The 19,889-nt window shown below is 41.6% G+C and overlaps 1 protein-coding gene across 1 annotated transcript in view; it reads left to right on the top strand.

The window, feature by feature from the left end:
* Positions 1 to 290: 290 nt before the first annotated feature.
* The window catches only part of camk1da (calcium/calmodulin-dependent protein kinase 1Da), a 76,285-nt gene continuing 56,686 nt past the window's right edge, over positions 291 to 19,889 (top strand). Inside the window, exon 1 of the mRNA XM_085437022.1 lies at positions 291 to 654. Coding sequence (XP_085293148.1) covers positions 554 to 654 — 101 coding nt within the window. The 5' untranslated portion in view covers positions 291 to 553. The remainder of the gene's footprint in view (positions 655 to 19,889) is intronic.

The raw sequence follows: 19,889 nt of genomic DNA, 5'->3' as shown, positions 1-19,889 counted from the left end.
TCACCTTTTTTTTCCTTGTTCATACCATAAGCTAATGAAGTCTGATAGCGTCAGCAAATTATTTCCCCCGTTCTTAGATCCTATGCTTTGAGTTTACTGTTAGCCTAGGGATTCTGGGGCTGATTGAAGACTGTATAATAGCTGTGGCGGTTGCAAGAAAAAATATTATTAATAATATTATTCCAGCTAAATTTTGGCTTGTCAAGTAACATGCTCTTATTTTGAAAGACCGTGGCGGAGGCTCTTTTGTCTTTCGTCCACGTTTACTCAGCCACTATCCAGATGGGAGGAGGAGGCAGGAGGGGAGCGGGTAAAGGGAGAGAGAGTGAGAGAGAGAAAGAGGAGGAGGAAGCGGGGACACGGTAACCTGCAGGAGGACTCACATGGTCCTGCAGCAGCGGATCCCAGACCATCAGGACTCTCAAACCCCTAACACTCTAGCCCACGTCTTCTTCCCCAACACCACCCCTCCTCCTGTAGTCTTATTTTATTTTCGCATCCTTGCTCCCGCAGCCCAGTGTTGGGGTCGGACTTGGGCCGGCAAAGCAGCGCCATGGCTCGGGAGAACGGAGACACCACCGGCAGAGGGGAAACGTGGAAAAAACAAGTCGACGACATTAAGAAGATTTTTGATTTTAAAGAAGTCCTCGGCACGTGAGTACACACGGTTTTTGTCTGAGTTCACCTCGTTGGTCTGAGTGATAGTCCAGTAATATCCATCCGGGCTTGTGTCTGTCTACAAACGGGGCTGCTGGGAGAGTTTACCACCGTAAACTCTCCCAGCAGCCCTTACTGCGCTCGGGGGCAGCGTTCAAATGGACTTGAAATGTGCATGAGTGCTGACTCTTGGACCGCTTTCTACATTCTTCTTCTGTGTTGCTATTACTGTAGTCTTCTTGCGGATGCTTGTCGGAGCTCTGTGGTTGCTCAGCGGGGGGCTTTAATCACGTCAGTGGATTTCGTGCTGTGGCATCGCTGTGTAATAAAGCACCGAGTACTATGTACTAATGACTTTATAGCAGCTGAATATTCCGCTTACACAAGATGTTCAGCTGTTTCAGTTTGTTAGGGATTACTTTTAGCTAGCGTGATAACTGTTTACACCAAATATTGAGAACTTTTAGCTAGCTTCACAATTCACAAATGTTATCTTTTCAGTCGTTTATATACCCACTTCGGCCTCTCGTCGTTAGTTCTGCCTGTCGACATATATTTTTAATCAGTGACATTACACACATAAATGATTGTAGTGGTTTTAAATCAGGGCTTTGTGGTATCAGCACATCAAGTGTAGTATTTTCGTAATGTTTTGAAAGAGGCTTGCAGGGCTTTTGAGAGCTTTTTGAGTAGCTGTAATCAATGTTGTTGCGCTCATCTTTGGCATCACACGTATTTCATTTATTCCATAACAAAACATGCAGAGACTTGAGGATTGTGTTAGAGCTGACAAAATCATTTGTAAAAAGGGTGTTTTTTATGCTATGGGTGGCTTTTTACTGGTATGGCATGGGTGCACTTGTCATTTTAGAGGTAGCGATGCATTTAAATATTATTAATATTGGCTGATGTTGGCCCTGTCTGTTGATTTATCTGCTAAATACCTATACAGTCATCAGCCACTTTCTTAAGTACACATCTCTAATAATGAACGGGTAGAACCCCTGCTTCGCCTTCAGAACTACCTTAATTCTTAGTGGCAGAGATTCAACAAGGTGTTGGAAACATTCCTTACAGAATTTTGTCCATATTGACTTGACAGCATCAGACAGTAGCTCCAGTTTTGTTGACTTGCGCATTCATGATGTGAATTTCCTTGTTCAACCACATCCCAGTGGTGCTCTGTTGGGTTGAGGTCTGGTAACTGTTCTGATATCTGATATACCTGTATTAGTACTGTTCCTGCTGTTCATCATAATTAGCGTTGGTCCAGGTTCAACACTGCGGTCATGTTTTTTTCCTGCGTAGACATCAGTAGACAACCTTTAGCAACATCCAGGAACAGGATCCAGGAACAACACCAATATGGGGATGTCAGATACACCTGATGAGTCATGTTCAAGAAACCAGTTTGAGAGGATTTGTGCTTTATGACATGGCACATTACCCACTAGTAGATTGGTTCAATGTGATCATAAAGGGGTGGACATGGTCAACGGCAATAAACAATGCTCACTTCCTACTGAGGTTCCCAAGAAAATATCCCCTACACCATTACACCACCGCCAGCAGGCTGAACTGTTGATAGACTCATCAGAGCAGGCCATGTTTTCCATACTCGTGTCAACCAGTCTTGGTGAGCCTGTGTGAACTGTAGCCTGACTTTCCCGTTCCTAGTTGTCAGGACAGGTACTTGGCAGGGTCTTTGTGTTGTGCATTGAGAGATGCTTATTTGAGTTACCGTTGTCTTCCTATCAGCTCAAAGCAGCCTGGACATTGTCCTCTAACCTCAGGCATCAACCAGGGATTTCCATCCTGAGAACGCCCGCTCACCACATCTTTTTTCTCTTTTTCAGTCCATTCTCTGTAAACCTTAGAGTGCATTGTGTGGGAAAATCCCAGAAAATCAGCAGTTTCTGGAATACTCAAGACTAGCCCGTCTGGTTTGGCAGTAAGTGGTGGCTACTCGCCTTACTAAGGCACTTTATGTTGGTTTTTCCTTGAATTTTGTGCATACAGATGTCTCTGATTTCCCTGCAAAGTAAGTACAGTAGTTATTGCTGTTGAATGGATTTACATTTGTTTAGTGACTCCTTCTGTATTCTTGTTTGTTTTCCTGGTGGCTTTTCTGTTGTATGGGATGTTTACATAGGGGCTTCTACAGTGACTTAGGATTGCTGCGTTGTTAAAGGTGACCTTAAGCTGTAGCCGTGAAGGGGATTTTCTTGTGGATGACAGCGAGGCTTTAACAGACTGCAGGAATTTCATTCCCCTGGCAGCTGCAGCAACAGCAGTATCACCAATGCACTCGCAAGCTTTTTTCTACTTCAAATTAGACTCCTTCACACGTCCTCTCCTTGCTCCCTCTCCTCCTCATTTAAACAGCAACAGAAACACAGGTCCACGCCTCCCAAATCTCTTGACAGCCAGTCCCTGCGAGCATCTGTCTGCCCTCTCTGGTTTCCTGCTGCGAGCAGTGAGCTGCGCCTGTTTGGACGGCAGCCTGGAGGGAGACAAACAGGGCGGACACAGATTGGGATTAACAGCAGACAGATTAGAAGAACTTCCCCTGAATAGGAAGGAAGTTCCATCACATTGTGTAATGATGCTAGACCGCTAGCTTGTCTGGTCTGCTTCTGCGCCACAGCAGCCACAAATTTTGGACCCGACATTAAACACAGAGACAGGCACACACAGAAACGCACAAGCTCAGGATGCAGGCTGGTACAGGATTCAGTGATCCGAGTCGGCCACACATTAACCAGGGCTGCTGCTGACGGATCTTTGAACCTGATGCATCAGCAGAAAGGGGATACAAATGTGTCTGTGTGTGTGGGATGAGGGAGTAATTTGTTAGGAGAGAAGGAAGAAGAAGAGGAAGATGAGAGGTGACAGGATGTGAAACAGATCCGTTTTGAGTGATGAAGCTGGAAGATCAGGGAAGAAAGCAGCAGACTGGAACAGCTCACAAAAAAATTCCTGTATTCCTGAGTGTGTTTGCTCATTGAGTTTCCAGGGTAACTTTTTTCTTCGGTACCAGCACTGTGTTCGGGTGTAGCAGCACGTTTATTTATTTAGTTATTTTTTGAGGAGGGCAGTTGAAAAAGGACTAGTCAGACTGTTGCTGCAGTGTTGAATGTGCTCTGCGTCAGCGTTTTGGAGCTGCATCTGCACCGACAGGATTTGATGTCACAGACCTGACACCGTCTCCTCATGCTGGATCATCCTTGATTCTTTTTGGGATAGTGTGTTTGTGTGCACTTAAACACCTCTTCTGTTCTGGGCCTTAATACCAATGTGTGACATATATTTGTGTCCCCTAACACTGGATAAACCTCAGAAGGATTAGCTTACGCTGGCAGCTGTGTGTGCGTTCGTGTTTATGTGTGTGTTTGGAGTCATGTACATAAAGCTCTCCTTGGTGTCTTATTACCCTCTCCTGGTGTGCATGCTCTGTGCATCCCTGTCGCTCTCTGCTCAATAATTCAGCACTAACAGCAGTGTGTTCTTTGTGTGTACACGTGTGTGAGAGCCTCAGGTAGGCTGCAGCTCTCAGCAGGAGGGATGATGATGAAGACGAACGGGACAACTTTAAGCATCCGGGGTCTGTGGTCATATCCAGAGTTCCAAATATAATCTTCCCCACCCTGCGCCCTGAACCGTTTTTCCATTTCATAAATAAATGCGATAATGACAAAATTGAGAGCGACAAATGCGAACTGAGGAGGAAACGCTAAGGCTTGCAAACCAACAAACAGGAAAACTAGCTGTGATTTTATTGCTATATCGATTTAGTGCTTTGATATCATTAATATAAATGTTAGTGTAGGGATGGCTTGTGAGCCAGAAGTACCTGAGGTTGGTGATATGCATAAACTGTAGGTTCCAGATCTGAAAAGTAAGGCTACATGCAGGTTAAAGTGCCTTAAACCAGTCTTCTTTTTTATGGTTTGCAGGGTACTACTCCAATGGTTTCAAAAGTACCTCTAGTTCTATATAAGTCTATGGGAAGACATCATTAGGCCCCCATTCTTCTTCTTTTGCTCCCTTTAGGGGTCACTGGGACTCACCTTATCTCTTACCTCAGAAGAGACTCACCATGCAATTCCGGATCTCTCCAGCACCTCAACTGGCTCCCTCCTCCCTTGGAGGAGGAGTCTGTCCTAGTCCTCCTTCTGTCCTCCCAGAAGGAGGACTAGGACAGACCCAGGATATGTTTAGAGATTCCACCTCTCATCTGGCTTGGAAGCACCTAGGTGTCCTGCTGCCAGAGGCAAAGGAGATGGCTGGGAAGAGAGAGGTCTTCTTTGATTAGACATCTATCCACACAACCCAGACGTACATGAATAAATGGAGGAGATTAGAAGTGAATGATTTACTAAGTTGAGTTTTCAGTGATGCATCTGGACAGATCGATGCAGAGAGCCAGACAACCATTCACGCTCACATTCACACCTAAGGTCAATTTAGAATCCCTGTTTAACCCAACTCCACTAACTGCATGTCTTTGGACTGTGGGAGGAAGCTGGAGTACCTGAAGAGAACAGGACGTGTTTGTGTGCAAACTTGCTGTGAGTCAACAGCGCTTACCACCACATCACTGTGCCTTAGGCATACTCACAAACCAAAACAATAAAACAACCAGTGATTAACTTGGCCAAAAAGCCAATATATTCATCCAATCCTCCAGCATTTGTAAGGCAGTCAAATCTGAATACTGCTGCCCTCAACAACAGCATGTGCTTACCTGTGATGCTACTCTGCTACATGTGCTGCAGAGTGCAATCTACAAACACTGAAGCTGCTCTGACTTAGAGACTGTGACAGCATCATCCGTGAGCATTTTTCAGTAATGTGTTCAGTTAAAAAAGAAAAGTTCATATCTGCACATGTTGAACAACAAATACATGAAGATAGTCTAACAATACATTTTGTTGAGGTCTGCAAAAGTGTCACTGAGTACAGTGTATGCCAAACCTTTCATTAGCGCTGTGCTTTGTGTGTGTGTAAAACAGAGACTGAAAGTAAAGTGGTGGCCGTGATGGTGATGCATTGTGGGAACTTGACTGTCCCATCTAGGGCACGCTGCCCTTAATTGATGCTCTACTTCCCTGCGGTTGGCACCGTTCTCTACACTGTTTCTGGGACTTCACAGTCCACCCTCCCTTCATCTCTCCAACCTTTGAGATCTCTCTATAGCTCCTCTTTATGTCTGCAGCTCTACTTTGCTTATCTCGATTGTGTAGCTTTGCTGTGCCAACATACACGATGTCGATTTGAAAGTTTCTTTTCTTCTTGTTATAAATAGCAGCTTAAAAATAGAACAAAAGATGATTGTTTGCTATGTGACAACTTCATTAGTGGACTACAAGCCCACGCTTTTAAAAGTGCGTGTATGCAAACATGCTTTTGTGTGTGTTTGTGTGTATGTGTGTGGGGGGTGTAGGTAGGTAACTTTGTACATATGTACGTGCACGTTGATTTTTTTTTTTTCACAATCAGTTTGAGGCTTGAAAACTCACAGTGTGTCACCAGGCTTATCTGTGCATCTGTTCCATTTTCTTTATTTCTGCCGTTGAGTCATTTTCTCAGGCTGGTAAACTGTGATTGGTTGTTAGTTGTTTATAATCCTGTAGTGTTTTGTTTAGTGTTTTGTTTAGTTTTTTGTTATATGGGATCCATGTGTTTTGCAGACCAGACCCAGCTGTGCGTCTGTTAGGGTTGCAGAGATGCTCAGACCTCCTTCTCCCTGGACACGATTTGTCCAGGTGTACCGGAGGGACATCAATATAGATAGTAGAGCAGGGCGATATGACCAAAAGTATTTATCAAGATATACATTTGAATATTTGCGATAACGATATAACTGACGATATAATTGACACTAGACAAAATACTTTACTACTCCACAACTTTATTAGTGCAAAAAACCCCATCAATGTATTTTCATTTAAACAAGCAGCTGTTTTTTATGGGCATTAAAGTTATATAAATATTTAACAGTGCAAATGCAAATTCCTCGCTGACAGTTTAACCAAAAGGCATTTCCAGTGGAAACTGGCCGACATATCCTCAGCATAACCATGTATAATCTCCACAAAACTTAAAAAGAGGTTATACACACACAATACGGTAATGTTATGTTGAAGCACAGTACGTATCACTCCGCGAAGCTCCTGCCTATGATAGCCGTAATGCTCCAACAATCCATCAAGCGGTGCGGCTTCGTAGCTTAGCAAAGTCGTACTAAAACATCTGACAGATTTTCGAGTGCCGTGCACATAAAATTGTTTCGAGGTCAGTAAACACAACCAGAATTCACACGGGTTTATAAGGGGCGCTGTCGATTTTCAGAAAAATCAAAGGATTGATTTTAAGTGTGCTGTATTTTCCAAAAAACACGGTAATAACGACGGCCCGCTAGCATGCTCTACCAAAAATAGTGCTTTGTTGTGTATCTGACGGACGAAAGCCAAACCAGTTCCACACCACTAAAGTTGCAGCATTTTTACAAACCAATTCTGGTTCATCCGTTTCATTTAACGATCCACTTTCGCTCTTCTCTTCGTTTTACCCATATTCTATCGCGATTTCATTTTCCTATCGTTGCCCAAAATTACACCGGTATTACCGTGAACGGTATGATATAGCCCAGCCCTAGTTGGGGGGGTGATAAATACATTTTACAGGGTTTATTTATCGGATAAAATACGTTAAATGTCACTGTTATTATTGGCCGGCCCGGAAACAGCGGGGGTGTCCAAATTCAGAGGCTGCTTCCACCTGAGGACCCAGCCTTCGTCGTCTAAAGAAAGACAGGTAGTACGTCGCAGGCTCCGTCAGTGGAGTGAAACTCTGCCGTCTGCTCCTTGCTATCTAAAATATAACCGGGCACTGATGTAAACTCTCTTTTTGTTTGACGTTTATTCAGCTGTGATAAAACCCCAGAGGAACCCTCCAGAGGGATTAATAAAGTTTAATTTAATCTAATCTAATAACTTTAATCTCAGCCAAACTGATTTAGTCACAAACAAATAAAACACTGAAAAAGCCAAACAATAACATTTTTAAGTTATCAAAGTGACTTATATATCACGTTTAACCCGAGTAGTGAAAGACCGCGGGGGTTTGAAGACGATGTGTTGGTCGGCTCAGATATTTGAAGTTTACACAGCTACATTCTCACCTGAAAATATGTTAAAAGTTTTTTTGCGACCCAGAAAGAGAAATAAGAGTAATATTAAAACTAAGTAGCTGCCGACATCTGTGATATGGTTTTTCAATTTTGTTGTCCGGGTGGAAAATCTGCAAAAATTCGGGAGAATTGTGGCTCCGGGAGATTTTCGGGAGGAGCACTGAAATTCTATATTCTCCCGGAAAAATCGGGAGGGTTGGCATGTATGGTTGTGGCAACATCACTAACCTTGTCAAACACCTCAGAGTAAATCATATCACAGAATATGACGAGCGTATGTTGAGGTGAACTGAAGAGGAGGAGAGGGACAGGTGCTGCTAGGGCGAGACAGACGTCTCTCACAGAGTCCTTTAGTCCTGCAGGCAGGCAAGGTGTTCAAATAGCGCACAACTTCAGTTTTTTTATTTCTATATGATGAACCCTGCATTATTAAGTTGAAAATGTCTGATAAACAGTTTATTTTGAAAAGTCTCAACAGGATCTTGAGCTTTATTGTGAAAGGTTTATGTGGAACATAAACAAGCGGACATGCGATGGTGTTACCATCGTTGTTGCTAACCATAACGCATAAAAACAGGCGCTTGTCCGTCCGTAGTGTGGTTATATTAAATATAAGAGAAAGAGGGAACTTTAAGAAATTAATATAACCACTACAGTGACATCAAAACGATGAAAAAATATTGCTGTAAACAGTTTATTTTGCAACACCACGAAACAAACGATAGCGTAAAATGAAACGATAGACGTTTTTATATCGTCATCCGATATATATCGTTATATCGAACAGCCCTAACCCTGAATATTACTTGGTATCAGATCGGAAAGGAAATCAGTGCACATCACTAGCACTCATGCGATTGTTTGGCCCCCTTGGCCCCAGGTGTTGTGCTAGACAGTGATCGTGATTACCGTCCGCGGGAGCACGCGTAGCTGCTTAAAGCTGTAGCGTCCAGATTATTTACGTAGTCAGCTACTTCCGTGCAACTGATATAAGATGCGGTAAGCTGAACACAGCTTCAACCATCTGTTTGTTGAAAAATAGTAACGGACCGCATTTTCTTGTTAGTAACTGTAACTGTACTAACTTGTAACGCCGTTATTCTCATCACTGTTTAGCACCCCCATTATTTTAGCCCGAATGCAACTTTTTATTCATTTACTTATTTGAAATGGTTGTTGCTCAGATGGGAACACTTCGGAAAGCTGCCACTTCTCTGGCTTCCTCCTCAGGTCTCAGACACAATTATTTAAGTTTCTCTAGTCGCACTTTCTCCGCCTTAGCAATGCAAGCTTTGCTCTCTGCTTCACGTCCAGGTAAGTGTGTTTCCTTATACAGATAAAAGTCTGATTCACTAAAATATCAGTCAATCAATTTATTTATAAGCACATTTAAAAACAACACAGGTTGACCAAAGTGCTGTATATAGTAAAAAGGTAAAAAGTAGAGCAAACGCACACAAAGAACAAAACAAAAACGGAGTCACAATTAAAAGCTAGTTAGTAAAGATGTGTTTTCAGACGGGTTTTAAAGATGTCGAGTGTTGGAGAGATCCTAATTTGAAGAGGTTCCAAAGTTTGGGCACAGCAATCGCAAAGGCTCGGTCTCCTCTGTGTTTCAGTCTGCTTCTAGGAACAATTAGAAGCAACTCATCAGCTGACCTGGGAGTTCTAATTGGAGTATTTTTATTGAAATTTCAGAGTGGTCTGACAGAGCTAATCCGTTTAGAGACTTAAAAACAAGCGATAAAATCTTAAAATCAATTCTATAACATACTGGAAGCCAGTGTAAACAAGCCCAGACTGGGGAAATATGGTCGTGTTTACGAGTGCCTGTCAAGAGTCAGGCTGTAGCATTCTGAACTAGCTGAAGACGAGAGAGCAGAGCCTGGTCTAAAGACTATTACAGTAGTCAAGCCTGGATGAAATGAATGCATGAATCACTTTGTTGAAGTCAGCAGATGACAAAATGTTTTTAATTCTTGCAAAGGCCCTGAGCTGGAAGAAGCTGGCTTTTATAATTGAATTTATTTGTTTCTCAAATGAAAAACTGCAATTTTCCAGAAGGCCAAGTCACCCCTAAAAGAAAAACGAGGGTCAGAAGGTCCAAACAGTACAATCTCAGTTTTTTGAACATTGAAAAAATGTAATGCAAACCATGATTTAATGTCATCGAGGCAGTCAAGCAAAATTTTTAGGGAATCCATAGAATTCTTTTTAAGTGTAAAAGTAGATTTGAGAATTATTGGCATAACAGTGACATGAGATTCCATATTTTCTGAAAATATATCCTAATAGGAGCATGTAAAGGGAAAGAAGTAGTGAACCAAGGATAGATCCTTGAGGGACCCCACATGTAAGGGGGGGTGGATGCGGGTGAAGATAAACTTCTGTCAGTGCAGTTCCTTCATAGCCACACAGCTCTCCAGTCCTGACAAGATAATCCCATGATCCACTCAGATCTAAAAGCACTAAAGTGGCAGAGTCAGCAATTAATAAAAGATCATTAAAAACCTTTAAGAGCAGGTTAAGAACCTTTCCACGCACATATTTGTAAACGTGGCCGAACATACTCGAGTGATGTTTAATGATGTTCCGAGAGGCCAACGGAAAACAGTAACACTGCTCATGCTGCTGCAAGTCTACCGACCCCCAGCACTCCTTGTCCTCTTTGATCACGACAACAAGGGTGCTGGGGGTCATCCCCAACTGCTAATCTCATCACAACAAGCATTTGTGCCCCAGCAGGCTGTATCCCTGATTTCCCTCTCGAACAGCAGATGTTGTTGTCAGAACTCTTTAGGATTGCGCAACAGGTCTGAAACCAAATCCCCCAGTCAGGAAAAACAAAGCGAAAGATTACCGTCCAGTTCTCGACGCCACCTGCGTTAATTTTGTCCGACTGTCATCTCCGTACATCTCATGTTGGATATCATGCAGAGGGAAGGGTTTTGTTTTTTTCTTGTTGAAGAAAGTGTATTCAGTGCAGCATATTTGAGGGCTGCCATTTAATTAATATAATATTAATTAACATTTAATTAATTAATTAATTAATTAATAAGTAATGGGGAAACATGATTTTGTTTTCCATAAGTGGGAAAAATGGAGTCACAGTAAAATATAAAAAAAAGTTTCTGCTGCGTAACGCCAAGCCTCAAATTTATCTGACATTTTATTTTTTAATGTACGACAAATGGTAGTGCGTGCCGTAAATGAGAGAGTAATAGAGTGAAGAAATGAAAGGTTACAATAAAGAATGGTTTTTAATGTCAAAGCAAAGCAAAAACATGTATTACAGCACAGAAATTGGCTGTTCCTACAAATCCTCTGATGTTCCTACATGAACTTCCCCGCACTGTTCATCTATTTGAATAGGTGGCTGTATTTAGACATGAGCAGCAAGACACCAGTGTGCACACAGCTGTTCACCAGAGCAGTGTCACAACAGCACAGGGACAACAGGCTTTCAAGCTCAGGGCCATTATAAGCTGGATGCGGTTGCTGGGAGGCTTGAAATAGAGCGCTGATCCGATAATGGACTAAAGTTTATGATCATTAATACTCAGAGGTCTGAAACACGTGTCAATCTGTGCAGACAGATAGGTGTCCCCCCTCAACACCCATGCAAACGTGCATACACACACATGGACACACCAGCAGTTTTGCCTCAAATGCATTTAGTGATGAGGAGTCTCGACAGCTGGCGAGCGGAAAAGCTACAAGGCTGTAGCTCAAATTTAGCAGCGCCGAGATGTCAAACTGATTTCAGCTATTCAGTGCTAATTCCTGTGGAAATGCTCAACTCATTCATAACAAACCAGAACAAACACCGGCAACATTTAGGTCAGTAATGACAGGATTCTCAAGTGCTGTGTACAAATCAACAACAAAACTGTTAACGGGACTTTAAATCCAGCGTTTTAGGCTGGGAACCCTCACAGTGACACCACCATGTTAACGCCAGGTTAATTGCTGGGATCCGGCAGAACTATTTAAAAATATATATATATTAAAAATAAATAAATTGTAAAAATGAATCTTTCTTTCAACCCAGATTTCCTTTTGTTCTCCAGTGAGCTCCTTTGGAAGCTTTTTAAACTCAAATCTGATTTATTCATGGGGGTGGCTCAGCAGTGCAGTGTTAGCACTGTCGCCTCACAGCAAGAAGGTGGGCCAGATGGGACTTTTCTGTTTGGAGTTTACAGGTCTCCCCGAGCCTTTGTTGGCTCTCTTCAAATAATCTGCCTTTCTCCCACAAGGCAACTTCTACCTGTGATAGTTAGGATGGGAACTCGTTTTACAATTTATAGATATAAATTAGTTAGAGTTAGTTATATTCCATTTATAATAAAATAGTCTATAATCATAGCATCTTCAATGAGCCTCTTATATAATGGAGACGAAGACAAAGGGAGTTCTCAAACATTTTATTTAATAATGGAAAAGGGCAAGTCTTTTCTTGATTGTAAAGACCAAGGAAAGGGTGGTTGGTTTTAAGAGGAAACCATCATCCCAGCCCACCATGACATCATGACTATGAAAGGCGGAAGAGGAAGTAGTTCCTTTGAATGTAGACAATCCGAATGTTATAGTTTCTTTCCACTGTGTTCCTGTTAATGATAAACCACAAATTTACTCTAAATTACTAAAATATCGATATTTTAATGTGAGAATCGATTCTAGAACATAAATGATTGGTATCGGAGGAATTGATATTTCAGAATCGATCCGCACATCACAAGATGAGTGCTGCTGTTTGACTGAGGAAGAATAAAGTAGTCGTGGTAAGCCAATCACATGACCACTTAAAGAGAAAGCAACAAGGTGACATATACCAGTTTATAAATTGTGTTGATAGGCCACGTAAAACCATGATAAACAATATATACGCGGCGTTTTTTCCTCAACAGTTTCGTCACGTTTACTATCTAAGGACAGCGCAGCGACACCCCCCCCCCCCCCCCCCCCACACACACACACACACACACACACACACACAAAAAAGGGGGGGGGGGGGGTTGACGGATTAGGAGTGACGGCGAGAGAGAGAGAGAGAGAGTTTTGAGATGTGAGAGATTTGTGACGTTTAGCGTGTTTGGAGTGTGTAGTTAGTGTGTAGTGTTGTGGATGATTTTGTGTTGTGTGTCAGAACAATGAGGCGACTGCTGTCTCCAGGTAGAAACAGGAGTGATACACCTGCTGCTGTCAGACCTGCAGGTATCAGGCTGTGATGTTCTCCTTTATAGTGGACAGAAATTATTTTTTTTGGAGTGGCACAAATAATTTGTGTGGCATCTTATCTTATCTTATCAACTACAATAAAAATCAAACCTAAAATTTTGAAGAAAAAAAAACAAAACTAAATGAAATGATTTTGTAAACTTGGAAAACTAACTAAAATAAAGGAAAAAATACATAAGAGATATCCGTAGTTATAGTTTATGTTAGTTTGGTAAGTTCTTGTTACAGCTTGCTTGATGAGGCATTGATGGACGTGTTTATTATGACTCGGGATGTCTGCAAGACTGTGAGTCACTGCTTTCAACAAGTTCTGTGTTTTTATTGTAACACCTGTACTAATTTCTTAAATCTTGCCTCTGACACATTTGACACAATTTTAAGTCCAGACTCCAGATTGTCCAGCCCAGTTGGGATAATGCCACAAAAGACAAAATAATGTAAGGAATACAGGAATATGTTTAAATTAAATGGCCAACAACTTTACACTGGATGGATAGTCATTAATTTATTTCATATAAATATTTGTATTCATTCAGAACCTCAAGATTAAGCAGTAACACCTTAATATCAAAGAGGAAAAATACGCAAATATCTAATATGTGTAAGACATGCTGTATATGTAACATTTAGGTACATGTTAGACTGAGGTGCAGTAATTAGTCCTCTTGGGTACATTCATGTTTGTACCTGTAGGGGCCGCTGTTTCTGAGAATGTTGCTCTGGTGGTCAAATGAGAAAGATGTGTTGAATCTTAGCAGTGGCAACGAGGCTTTTAGCAAAATAATGGACTAAACATGTAATGAACAAGAATATTTTCAGCAGCTAGTTAAATAAAAACAATGTCCTTGCAGAATTGTTTCATGCTGGAGGAAATTAGACCTTCTGACCTCAGCATGTCTTTAAAACCCTTGCAGCCTGCTAGCTAAGAAGCCTACACCATGTATGAGTCAGACTGAACTAGTCTCAAAGACCTGACAGTGAAACGAAATGCCATCATTCTGATTTGAAATGCTTCTGTGATTCACTCTGTCACTGAAACACAGCAGATGCAGTTTCCTGGATAAGTCAAAATGAAGTGCCTGTCAGTAAATGTCATGCTTTGTGCTGTTTTCTCTGTTGTAGTTTCACTTCAGGCTTCCATACCTGGCCTGTGTTTCCTGTTAGTGCCACTCAGAGGTAGCTGCCGCTTCTATAGAGCTGCCAAGCGGTCCCAGTTGGCAAACCATACTATTAATTAGCTTAAGACTCACACTGTTCCGTAGTACACGCCTGGGCTTCAGTTCAATGCTTAATTCATTTTCATCTTCTCCCATAATTCCTTGCATTGCCACAGAAGCACGTGATGGCCGAATGCAGTGAACGCCGTAGCTTTCTGTCCAGTTCCCATCACACAAAGCTGCGTGGTGCTTTTTTGAGTTGGATATCCACTAAGTAGATCACAGAGGGCCACTGAAGACTTTTATTCTTATGAAAGTGTTCCAAGCCATCCATTTTCTTAACCCCTTTTCCAGGTTAGGATTGAACCTATCCCAGATGACACTTCAGTAGTAGACGCTGATGTCTGTTATACCCACTGCTCTGACCAGGGTGGCAGCCTCTACCTGAACAGAAATCAAGTCAGAAAGCAACTTAGCATATTTCCCCTGAAGGCTTTATTGCTTCCATTAGAGCCAGGAAAAAAAAAATGAAATGCTAGAGCGGAGGAGGAGGAGGGGAAGGAAGAAGAGATAAGAAATGAGGAATTGTAATGAAAAGCAATGAGGGAGGGGAATCGAAGCAAGTAGAAGCCTAAGGGGGTGGCCTCAGGGGCTCTGAGCGTTGTCCTCTTTCATTGCCAAAGAATAAGTAAGCTGGAGGTGATTTTTTTTCCCTGTCACCCTTTCACTCCTTCCACCATCTGCCAGTACTAGGAACAGAGCTTTTGATTTGAAAGTACAGCACTTGTCTTCCTGTTTTATTTTGTACAGCGATTCAGATCGGCCTTCCAGTCCAGCTCAGTGGCTCATTATGCAGAACACAGAGTAGAAGCTAATGGAATCTTCACATTCACGATTGCCATCACAGTCTTAATTAATTAATGGTAAACTGCAGCGGCGTTAAAGGTTCGTCCCAGAAGCACCTGACAGGATGCAGTGCTTCGAATGCATAATAAAATGATCAATCAGGCTGTGTGCGCCAGTGCCTTTGTCCTCTACACAAACATAAAGATCTGTGCTTTCCCTTATCTCTGGTCTGCTGCTGTGGTAGCACTGAGCAGGAGAATAGATTGCCCTGCTAGGATTGATTTTTTTAGGGCAGGAGGAGGGAAACTCCAAAAGAGGTCTGTTCCATTCAGTTCAGTGATGCACTCATGCGTAGTAATGTGTTGGGTTTTTTTCCGACCCTGGAAATCACCAGAGGATACCTTTGAATCATATTAGCAGACGGCTATTGAAATCTTGTCTCTGGAATCAAGATTGAGCTTAATGGCAGCCATCAGTCCAATCCTAAGGAGTAGATGAAAGTACTCATCAGCTCCACATGTCATCACAGGAGTGTAATACAAGCTTAACAGGGAAGTTGTGCACAATATACTACTGCTTTTGCTGCTTGTTGCTTCTGTAAGGACATACACGCACATCCAGGCTAACAAAAGATTAGTTGTTGTGCTGAAACAAGCCAACAATAAAAGAAGAGAACCAACAGGTCCAACAGGCAAGGCTTCAGGTTTGGTATTGTTCCACTGTAATTGTGCATAATATACCGGGATATTTATATCTTAGAGCAATTTTTGTTATAATTTGTAATATAAGGTGTAATTTAATTAGTTACTGTTCTTACTATCTTCAAACAACTTCAGAATTTTGATTTTGATGATTCTGATTTACTATTTGTTGCACCCTTGCACAACCTTTTCTTGCACTGAGATTTTGGCAATTTAAATTCTGACCAAGAAGCACAGTAGCACGCACAGCATTTTGTTTTGAAAGCATATTTCCACAAATGCAGGTGATACCATTAAGCTTTTTCACCAGCTGAAGCATTGCCAGTGCCTTGTAGCACTCACGAGTCCCAGACACTTTCACCCCTATCGTGCACTACTACAGAAATTGAAACGACACAGTGATATCACGAATGCAACACCCTACTGTGTTGTAAAAGGCACAATGCCAGTAAGCACAGTTGAATATGTCTGATTTAAGCGGCTGATTAAAGTAATTGACCCTCGTTACCGACTCCCTAGACATAAACATTTCCCTCAGTTACCCCCAGCTACCCAAAAGCTGTGGCTTACTTCACTATCACGTCGCATTTGAGGTCAATTTGCACATATGATCCATATAGAAAAGTCGACCCATATCCATATTTTGTATACATTTGAAGGTTTCTCTAATTTTTCTTTTTTTTTTAGATTAGATAAAATAAAACTTTATTAATCCCCCTGGTGGGTTCCTCCTTGGTTTTTACACAGCTGAATAAACATCAAACAGAAAACTGATTAAACAGAAGTGTGAGATGGTCGAGAATTTACGCCAGTGTCTTGTTATATTTTAGAAAGCAAGGAGCAGACGGCCGAGTTTATTAAACTCCACCGAGATAGCGGTGACGCTAATCAGAAGGCTAGACCGTCCAATTTCCCCAGCCGTTTACTTCCGGCCTACCCGACCTTCTGAGGACCCGGCCCACGTAGACCACGAAGGCTGGGTCCTCAGGAGGATGCAGCCCATGAATTTGGACACGACCATGGATTCACTTAACTGGACCTCTTAACTTTGTTTATGGTGTTTGAGTATTTTAATGCTGTTAGCTGACAAACAGCATAGCTTGTTGTGTAGTTAATTGCAGTAGCAGTCTGTGTGTTTTTGTGAGTGAAACCCTAGTGCTAGCTAGCACTAATTAGCTTGTGTTTGTGTTTCTGCTGATGGAGCTCGCTAGTGGTACTGAAAACTTTCCACCCTTTTTTTTGTTTTTTTGTTTTAATACAGTCATTAAATATTAAAAAACCACAATATCTTAATTTTTGCAGTTCTAAAATTAGGGCTTCAGTCCAAATCCACAAACTGTCCATCTTTCATATACAGTTAAGCGCTTTTTATTGCTTATTTCTTCCGCAGCTTTCTTTGGTTTACATGTTTAACTTATATAAAAGTAATCTCTACCTGTGAACATAATACACTTGAAACTGTGCAGTTTATCCTGGAATGCTCGTATTAGCTGCTCGAAAGCATTTCATAGCAGTTAAAATACATTTATATGGGATTAATTGTAATCAATGGACGGGCCATTCTGAATTTTGTAGATAGTTTGTTTTTTCTTAACAACTTACTTGCTTCTCAACTCTTATTTCACCATAATAACCTTTCAGAACTTTATATATAGCAATTAGATGGCTCAGATTCGTTATAACATAACAAGATGTACCCAAATAATATTTGGCAGCCATGCAGTAGTGTTGCTGTGGTAACACTTAGCCGTTGCCCATCAGATTGTAAAAGATCGCTGCCATTAATGGAAGCAGCACCGCAGGAGCTTTGCTGCTGGCCAGAACACACTCTATCTTCTGGACAGGTAATTTAGGGCAGACCATAGGTGCACACACACACACACACAACACAAGAAAATAACACACAAAAGCACAAACACAAAAGGGGCAGACTCACTCTGATATACATGACTCAGGTCTTGAAAACACACCGTGCCAACAAAATGTCAGCATATCACACACACCAAATTTTAATCCTGTGGAATTTCTGTGGAAAACATAAAACATACCAAAACTAATACGCATACCCACACACACACACATATTTAAATATTATTAAATGACTCACATACACATTGTGTTTTGGTAAGCGTTACACTTTACAGTGACACACACATACAGTACACACACACAGTCATCTTCACCTTGGAGGCTTTTTCTGTATTATAGCAGACCTATTTTCAGTCCCACTACTGTACGCAGATAAATGTGTGTGTGTGCATATGTGTGTGTATCTTGGTCGACTTGGGCCAGTTGCATTCATGTCGTCCTTGAGCAGAACACAATGTTGAATCTTGAAGTGTTAAAATGTCTCAAACTTCGAGAGAGAGAGACAGAATAATAATAATGGATACTTTATTGATCCCCATGGGGAAATTACTTGTTTTTCTCTGCATTTGACCCATTCACTCAGTGAAGCAGTGGGCAGCCCACTAAGCAGGCGCCCGGGGAGCAGTGTGTAGGGACGGTACCTTGCTCAGGGGTACCTCAGGGTAGCCGTTAAGTGGATTCGAACCGCCGACCTTCCGATCATGGGGTGACCACTTTACCTACTGAGCTATCCCTGCCCCCAAAGAGATGTTGTGCAACAGCTGAGGCAAGCACAAGCCTTTATAGGTTTGAGTCCTTTATCTGAAAGCCACTTTGGGCCTGGGCTTACATGTACATTAAATGCAGTCAGCCCTCTTAAACCGATGCGTGCTTTAAAAACCCACTGGGATGCAAACAGTATCGCAAGTGATGCCCACAGCAGTTCAAACTAATCAAAGAAAATGTTTGGATATTACCCCAATCAGTCTGGGAAAATGCTGTTTGTCTCTCACATTAGAGTGCTGTGAATGCAGATCTGTATTCTCAGCATCTCGATGTAAACTAGACCAAAGGGGAGTGTTCAGATGCTTAAATATGTATGAATGAATCAGTGTGTTAACATGCAGTTGAAGCTTCAGTAAGTCAGAATTTGAAAAGAGATCGCCCTTCTCCCACAGCTCTTCCCTGACTCTTCCCACCGGACGAACAACCAATGCAGAAATGTCAAAAGCTTCTCAAAGTGGCTACTTGACTTCCAGTTAAAATCCCTAACTTGGATTAAGAAGAATGTTCACAGTTATGGAACTCATCCGCTGGGATACTGGGCTGTAGGATGTGGCCACTTTAATTGACAGGTGCGCCAAAACAGGAAGCAAGGATTGTAAAAAAAATGTTGTTATATTTAAAAAAAACACCCACACACCTTAACTTACCATCAACCATCTTTCTGTAACTCCTACTGTTAATGAATAAAAATTCTCAGTGTAAAGCTGAAGATATAAAAAGAGATGGTGCTAAAAATATTCGACATACGTTTTAATTTATTAAAACAGCATCATTTGTGTTCAGCTGATAATATTATGGTTTGTTATATTTTTAAGTCACTGTATTGCCTGCTAGCTAGTAATCTGATTTACTGATTAGCTTACAAAACACGCATTTAACTTACTGGGAAAATTGTAATACACCTCTGCTGGTTGTGGAACTGGGCCTACAAATTGAGAATATAGGGTATATATACACACAAATATACATACATACATTATGATCATTATAATTGAAGAACTCAGGATCGTGCTCAGCAAACCTGCTGTCCTATAAAAACAAATGTTTTCTTTCTTCTATGCACAGTCTAGCTTGCATATGCATTAAAAAAGATTCTTTATTCAGCATTTGAATTTGGAGTAAAGCAACTACCACATCTTCTTAAGTAGATTTGCACTTTATACTACTTAACACAGCACCACTTAGTCTCGTTGGCTCAGTGTATCATAATCCTGGGGCAGGAATTGTACATGAAAATTCACTTAAAGGTGCCCATTTTTGTTAACAAATAGGTTAAAGCACTAGGTTAAAATCTGGTTTCTGCACTGACCTTTTTTAATCATTATGGAAACTCTTTTTTTCCATTGTGAATTGGCAATGGAAGTAACGCAAGCTACGTCCCTGCTGTAAAACATCCATTTCTCGGTCATGTCCTCTACACTAAGCATGCTTCTAATCGGCTTTCACATAGACATAATGCCA

Source organism: Copadichromis virginalis, linkage group LG17 (assembly GCF_057382275.1).
Source record: "Copadichromis virginalis isolate Kocher_CV1m ecotype Utaka linkage group LG17, C_Virginalis_male_GT1.1, whole genome shotgun sequence".
NCBI classification, from domain to species: Eukaryota; Metazoa; Chordata; class Actinopteri; order Cichliformes; family Cichlidae; genus Copadichromis; species Copadichromis virginalis.
This window is presented reverse-complemented; position numbering and strand designations above follow the sequence as displayed.